The 8,080-nt window shown below is 36.1% G+C and overlaps 1 protein-coding gene across 1 annotated transcript; it reads left to right on the plus strand.

Annotated features, from left to right (window-relative positions):
* The first annotated feature begins 2,755 nt into the window (after nt 1–2,755).
* LOC105627137 (protein charybde-like) lies at nt 2,756–6,173 on the plus strand. Its single transcript, XM_012208423.1, has 4 exons — nt 2,756–2,804; nt 4,920–5,103; nt 5,528–5,683; nt 6,083–6,173. Exons 1-4 carry the CDS (start codon nt 2,756–2,758, stop codon nt 6,171–6,173), a joined length of 480 nt encoding a protein of 159 aa, XP_012063813.1.
* The last annotated feature ends 1,907 nt before the right edge of the window (nt 6,174–8,080 follow it).

Consider the following 8,080-nt stretch of genomic DNA (forward strand, 5'->3'; position numbering starts at 1 on the left):
AGAGAGAGAGAGAGAATAAAAACAGGAAGATTATTATCTTCAACGCGTTTATCTCGAGTGCACCCAAGAGAATTACTTATAATTTGTTTTGAAGTCGAGATGTAGAAAAAGATAATTTTTTCCTCTGTCATACATACGTTCTCGTTCAGTAATTCATTTATCTCTAGCTCTCATCCCGCGATTTCCATAATCGCGGCGGTTTCTCGCCCGAGCGCGTAACTCTTGCGAATATGAAGCTTTTATACTCCGAATGCATCTCGGTCAGATCTATTGTCCGAACGTGACCGTCTTTGTATTAAAACTAACGGCATTTGTAAACGGCACGAGCGCGCTAATCTTGTAACTCTCGTTACATAAATCCTCCTCTCGCGTGCGATCCAACGTGTCCTCCGGATTAGAGGCCGATAAAAAAAAAGATACTTATCACGTACGACCTATTTGTCAATGTGCGAAAAATAATTCTCGTCGATGAAAGGAAACAACATTTTCTCCGTTTCGTAACAAACGTGACTGGGCGACTTATGGATGGAAAAATAGAGTGATATCGAAATAAATCGACACGAATGGTGTGTCGAATCAAATATTACTCGTCTAAAAAAAGAGGAGTAATGATAAATCGCGCACTCTGAGTATATGACAGTAAAAAAAAGAAAAAAACTATTAACGATTAAAAAAGTAGTACTCTTTATATGCGACGATAAAATAAATATATCGTGTCGAGTGAATCAACGTTCGAAATGCTTTTCGTGAGACCGGTAGTAGAGCTTGCTTAGATCAACCATAGCCATGAGCAAGCGCTTCTTAATACAATTGGAAGTCTTACGCAATATGATTTTCACAATCAGCTTTTATCAGGTTATACATTTTTTTCATATTTGTTATTCTTAAATATAAATCCTTAAATATAAATTTCTTATCGAAATTCTTGTATTTTTTTTTTTTAATCATGATTCTTAGTACAATTTCCTTATGGAAATTTAAATTTGTTGGTCAATTAAACACTTATTTTAGGTATTGTTAAAATATTGTTAATAGTAATTTCAATACTGAAAATAAGCAATTAATTGGCCAGTATTAAATTTCTATAACGGTTGGAAATATTAAACATAATTAGAAATCTTATGCAATGCGTATGGTTTTCATTTTTATAATGTCTTTATATCGAATTTTCCACATTTTCTTTTTTTTATCGTTCGTCTATATCTTTAAATACAAGTTTCTTATTGAAATTTTTTAAAATTTTGAAATTAAAAAAAAACCTATTTAAAATCCTGATTCTTAACATAATCAGAAATCTTACGCAATGTGTACGATTTTCACAATTAGCTTTTATAAGTTTTCTATTTCCATTTTGATTTGTTATTCATCTACGTCGTTAAATATGAGTTTCTTTAAAAATTCTTATCAAAAGAAGACTTCTAAATCCTGATTCCTAACACAATCCGGAAATCTTACGTAATGTGTGATTTTTATAATCAGTTTTTACGAGTTCTGTATTTTCTTTCTGATTCATCGTTTTATGTCTTTAAGATCTGATCATATGAGCTTCTCATTGAAATTCTCGTCACAAAAAGACTTTAAAACTGTGATTCTTAACAATTTGGAAATCCTTCGCAATGCGCAGTTATCACAATTAGCTGTTGCGAGTTTTATATTTTCTCTTTGATTTGTCATTTGTCTACGTCCTTAGATAAGTTTTTTATCGAAAATTCTTGTCAAAAGATTTTTTTTTGTAAAATCGTGATTCTGTCGTGACAACTTTTTATCATAACCTTCGCTACAGCCAGGGTCAGCTGATCCCGCGCCTCACAGCAAAACACAACACCTCATTCTGAATTTCTAAAACAGGTTTTTCTCCCCTCCGGGATGCAGCCAGAAAGGAGGTGTATATGTACGCTCTTCGTCTTTTTACATCGGGAGCGCGGATCTCTCGATTTTTATCCAAATCGCCTACGCTTAAAAAACCCGCTACCGAGCGAAGGGCAGTAATTTCACCTGCGGTTTAATACGCGCGTCTCGTCGCGGCGTTAAAAGCCGCGATAAAAGGTTACGCGACGTAATGCACGTCGACGAGAGATGAGAGTAGGCAAGAGAGAAAGAGAGAGAGAGAGAGAGAGAGAGAGAAAGAGAAAGACAGAGAAAAGGGGAGGGAGAAAGAGAAGAAAAACAAAACGAGCATCGTGGGTGAAAAAAAACTCGATGTACCGTCGTCACCGGCGGCAACAGCGGATAGATCCCCTCCGAACCGAAGAGGATCGCACTCGCACGTTCTCGCACGCTCTCGCTCGGTCGGGGTGCCGAGCGTGACCGAAGGCCGGCGCGAGTATCGCCGGAAATAGCCGAAGTGCGAACGTACTGCCGAAACGTCACGTAGGCGATGTTGCTAGGCGGTCGACCATAGGCGACGTGAAGTGAAGGGAATAGCGGAGTATCCTCGAGGTGGGATCGCCCGTATAAAAGTCGCGTCAGCGACCGGCGGCCGATCAGTCGAAAGGGTGAATTTGCCGTAGATCTTTGTCAAGAGCTCTCGATTCGCTATCGCTCCGGTGAAAGCTTTCGGTGTTACGAATCCGGTCGCCGATTGTCCGTCGTCAATCTGTTCCCCGTGACCGCTTTTCTCGCGTTTCCAATAGCTTTGTCCATCGTTCGCCATCGACATCTCTTTCTCGAGGAAAATCGCGCTGCCGTCCGGCAAGGCCGACGAGAAAGCCGTGTCCATTGTGCGTCCGCCGCTACAAGACTTTCTCGCGAAATCATGGAGGTCCTGCCGTGTCCTGTCAATGTGGACTTCAGCAACACCCGAGGTGAGTGCGTACAGATGTAACGGCTGTCTCGCGACGCCGGTTTCCCTTTAATTCCTCCGTTCTCGCGCTTCAATTGTCGGCCTCTCCGTTTTCTCCTCCATCGAACCGTTGTTCTCAGCTGACAACGCCGGCCGCAATCAGCTGATTTTTGCTTTCGCGACGTTTCGTCGGCTGTATCGCTCGAAAAATTTACTCCGATTTCTTAATACGGACGAGGATTCGATTTCAAGGCACACCGGCAAAATTTACCGGTGAAACGTCGAATTATAGTTGCGTCAGCGTCGATCTTCCGATCGTACGAGGGGGAGGGGATGCCCTTCGCTGTCGTTTTTCCATGTTCCTCGATTGTTCTTCGTTTAGCTTTCCACTTATAGTCTTCGGTGTTTATAAATGGAATTTTCCTAAAATTTAGCGCTTTCGATCGTCCGGTAAATAAATACGGATTAACGGACACAAAGAGAGTTCAGTTTTAATTGCTTTTTCGGATCGTTATAGAATACAAACAAGATTTCGTCAGTTAATAATGCAAAAACTATAACGTGCATGTATTTCTTTTATTAGGCAATCGATCATATTTTATAAATCGCTTTATTGTGAGATTTTTTTATTTTCGATTTCAGCAATTTTGATGATAAAAACGAGAGCTCCAGTAATAGTTTCAGAAATGTTAGAACACAAAACGGAAGAGTTGATTGTCCAAGTGGCATAGAACGATTGTGATTTTTGTTATGCGTGACAAGATAGATAAAAAAAAATTGAGGTCAAACGAGTTCGTACGAGCTTACCTCTTCGCCGGCCGCTAGAAACAATGGTCGAGGCAGGCTCGAGATAGAATCGACCGAGTGATCGACATACATCTATTTCTATCAATGTAGATTAACTTTAATCTAAATTTGACTTACTTTTTTTCGAATTTTTAGGAGCAGAAAAAAATTCTTAGAAAATAATTAGAACTAGAAAAGAGTAATAAATAAATTTATCAACTAAGGCCAAAAATGACAAGATTTATTAAATAATAAATTTATTTCATATTACTTAAATTAACAGAACATCACTATAATTTCATAAAAAAATAAGTTAAACCGAACTAGAAAAGAGCAATAATAAAATAAATAATTTATCAAAATTGAGGCAAAAAAATGAATAAATTTATTTATTAAATAATAGATTTATTTCATATTTGTAAATTAATGAGCAGGACATTGCTATAGTTTGATAAAAAGTAGATTAAAACTAACTAATCCATATTAGGTAGAAGTAAGCAATAGAAAAAAAAAGAAATGTTACAGTTTAGATATTTTTTCGACGATCACGCATTGAGTAAAAAAATGAAATGCATAGCAAGGTGGGAGACTCGACGTTGGTTGTGTCCTCGCTCCTAACGACTGTTCTTTGTTATGTTATACAGACGTCGGTTTTAAATAATAAAACGATGATCTCATCGCTCGATTAATCGAGATTATATGCTGCGATCAAGTTAATGCGAGCGTAAAATTAGCTAATATCTAGAATCTTGCGGAAACAAGAAACACTGATTAAAATTACATTTGAGTTCGGATTATATTTAGATGGAATGGCAGATAACGTGAATCATCATCGAGAAACAAAATATGTTTTTTCGTTTCGCCTGTGACTTTCAATTACATCCGATATCGGTTGATTTGTTAATACCTAAGATTACGTCAGTTCCTACTTTTTATCTTGGAAGATATTAAATAGAAGGCTATTATACTTTTCACATATTTTATTATGACATTTTTTGGGCGAAAATTCGTGAGACAATTAAATTACGAATTATTATCTTAAATAATAATTTTTATTTTATTAACTAAAAGAATTGTTATTTAGGATAATAATTCGTTTTTTAGGATATACTATTATTTATCCTAAATGTGTAATTTAATTTGCATTAACGAGACAATTAGTTCAAATTAATTTCATTTAGGTTTTGAAGTTAATTGGGAGAATGACTGTTGAGCTGTCTGTGTGTTGAAGCTTGAAAATAGAAGAAAAAGTGATCTGCCACTTTCTTTTCAATTGACCGCTTTAACTAGTTTATTCACTGGGAGGCTGAGAGAGCGCACGCGCTTAATTTCGTTTAATTAATTGTTACAGCTGGAAACGAGACGGACGAATTGGACGGTGCCTGTCAGGCGTTGGCGAAGAGGCTGGAGGTTGAACTCAGAAGGGCTAAACACGCCCAGCTGGCTTGCGGCGAGGTTCTCCTACCTGCCGATTTGCTGCCCAAGATAGCCAAAGATGTACTTACGATGGCAGAGAATGAGCCCTGCGGCCTTCGGTAAGTAGAATTTTCCATGTTGCCGAAATAACCCTTCCCTTTCTCAAATGATTCGATTAAATCAACACGATCCGCGAATCCAGATAAATATTATTTCGCGCAACAAGTGTCCATCTGGAAAATGTGGAAAAACTTTTCTCCAAATTGTTTTTTTTTTCGCGAGTAATGTTATAGGAAATATCATTAATTGTATAAAATATTTGAAGCGATTTTTTTTCCAATGAAAATTTGATTGAATTATATTTTTTTTCATATTTTTTAATAATTTTATTCGGTTATTAAAAAGATCGATGCTAAAAATAAAAGTGTGTAAACTTTCCTCGAGTATCTCGATTCGTTATTGCTATAAATGCTTTTCCAGAATAAATTGATATGTTGTCTAAATTTTCAATATCTTTGAAAAATTGATGTTTGCTTGTTTTAGAGGCTGTACGTTGTTCATCAGCTTCGAAACGGACAGCATGTGCCGCAAACTGTCGAGAATACAGTGCGATCCCAGTACTGTGTCGACATTCGAGCTCTATCTCACGTTGAAACAGGACCACACGTCCTGGCATATGCTGCTGCCTCAATTCTTAAAGTGAGTATAGATTTAATAAAGGAGAATCTTGCAATTAGAATCTGATTTAAATCATTTTAAATTACTTGTGTTGTAAACTTAATTTTATATAAAATTATTTAGCTCATTCTTTTGTTTGACTATCTTCAGACTGAGATAATACTCTAGATAATATTCTAGATTCTTTTATTATATTTTATAATTAGCTGTTTTTATTTACATATTTACTTCGATAACATGAATTGCAAAGCCGCCTTCACTTAGATTGTATGATTAGATCGTATCTGAATAATTTTTATCCACTCAGCTTTTTCGTTTCCACAAACTTCGCGTTGCAAAATATACATTTTGTAGATAATGCGATTAGGTGTGATTGTTTGATGTAAGGAAACTTAAAACGATTTGTTGTTTTTTTTCCAGAAATCTCACACGTGGCGGTACCATCATGATCAGTAGGGATTTTACTTTGCAAAAAAAGAAACTCTACAGGTCTTTCCAGCAATCTCATTGAAGTATCTCGGGATCACATACCGGAGTTTTGCACATTGTAACGATCATCCGTTTTGCCTAAACGGGTGCGGCCATTTTTGTCAGTTAATTGCCCTATAGGCGTTGGCCAAATTCATACAATATCGAAGACCAGGAAAGAAAAAAAACTAAGACGGCGGAAGCAGAGGACCTGAGGTTAGATTTCGTCGTTGTAATGGCACACTGTAAAATTTGCGTATCATGGTAAAATTCGCGATCATGCGAGGTGTTGCATTTAACCCTTTAACTTGGAAATTACATTTGAATTTTCTATATAAATGACACATTTCACTTACAAGAAACAGTAGAAACTTTTTGAATAAAGGTACTTGCATGTACAAGTGCAGGACTGAGATTGATCTGTATGTTAGAATTTATTCAATGGATGTGTAAAGAAAAGAAATAGTTCGTAGAAATGCTGCTTTACAGTGTAAAAATAGTTGCAGTTTGAACGCAACAGATTTACGAAAAGTTAGATCTCGCATCCAAGATCTAATGATGCATAGATCTAAAAGTTGAAGAATCTATATGTCCACCATGATCCAGATCTAAGTTCTAGTTTAAAAAAAATTGGATCGAACAAAAATCCAGATATTTCAATCTATAAGATTAATCAGGGATTAAAGAATTCAGTTGAATTATATTTAATTGTAATCCAGAAAATAAGTAAACAATTAGATTCGAAGGACGCTAGAATTAAAAAAATATTTGCAAAGCTAGTTTATAAGGTATGTAGAATTTGAAGATCATTGGGAGTTGAGGATCGTAGAATTTAAGCTTTCCAAAATCTAGGGATCTAGATTTGGAGTTAGAAGTATTGTAACGATAAGGATGAATCTAACATGTTTTCACTGTTGAATGGCGAGTTAGTTAAAGGGTTAATGACAACATCATCGCTTTTTTGTTTTGCTGTCACCATGCAATACTGTATTCAAGGAGAGGCCTATTACGCGTTCGATAATTGTGATAGCGCGCGAGACAAGTTCTAATAGTGGTAGATCTTATATCGCGAGGAGTGGTCTCTCGCATCTTCGTTCTTGAAGAGGATATGTGATTATAAGACTTGTAACAAATTTCACGTGATACGTAGCAAGTATAATTAGTTTTTAGAGCGCGTTTTACTGATTAATCATAGTCAGGTAGCTATTAGTCGCGTCGGATGTTTAGTGATCCTTCGAAGTTCGTGTATGTGTGTCTCTCACGGATGAGCACACATTGTCCATTTTTCATTGTGAAATGTGAAATGATTATGCTGGAATAATATGTGACAGCATATTCTCCAAATAGCAACTTTTTATGGATATCTTGCAGGATAGTCCCAGAGAGAAATAGATCCTAATGAGAGACTATCATTTTGTGATTAATCAAGTCACTATTGATATTAACATAAGAATAATTCGAATATATAATCATATAATCGAATTGTATCTTACATTGAGAAGCGTAAGAACTCGAATAATAATTCACATTTTCCAATTAATTTTTACATTTTCTGTCAAACTTTCGAAAACAAAATTTTTGTCTTAAAAATCAACAAAAATAATTTTAATAGGATGTTCTCATAATGCACATTTTTTGGGACATCCTGTATATCCTGTTGTAGATGATACAGATGTTCAGCCCATACCGTCATTCCATCGATCGATCTTTCTCCCTCGTCATTTTCTCCCTTCATAACAGTCGCTATATGAAAAATCTCTTTACTTTATAATAACATCTTCTCTCGATATCGCGATGCTGATGATCATTTCTGCGATATCATTAATAAATATATTAATATTTGTCTCATTACCGGGTGATTCGTCTCGACAGTAATTTAAGCCATCGAATTTGTCGGCGCAAAGCAATACGCTTTCGCCTTCTATATTGTTAGTGCGTAATATTTTGTTT

This window comes from Atta cephalotes (genome assembly GCF_000143395.1).
Source record: "Atta cephalotes unplaced genomic scaffold scaffold00008, whole genome shotgun sequence".
Lineage (NCBI taxonomy): Eukaryota > Metazoa > Arthropoda > Insecta > Hymenoptera > Formicidae > Atta > Atta cephalotes.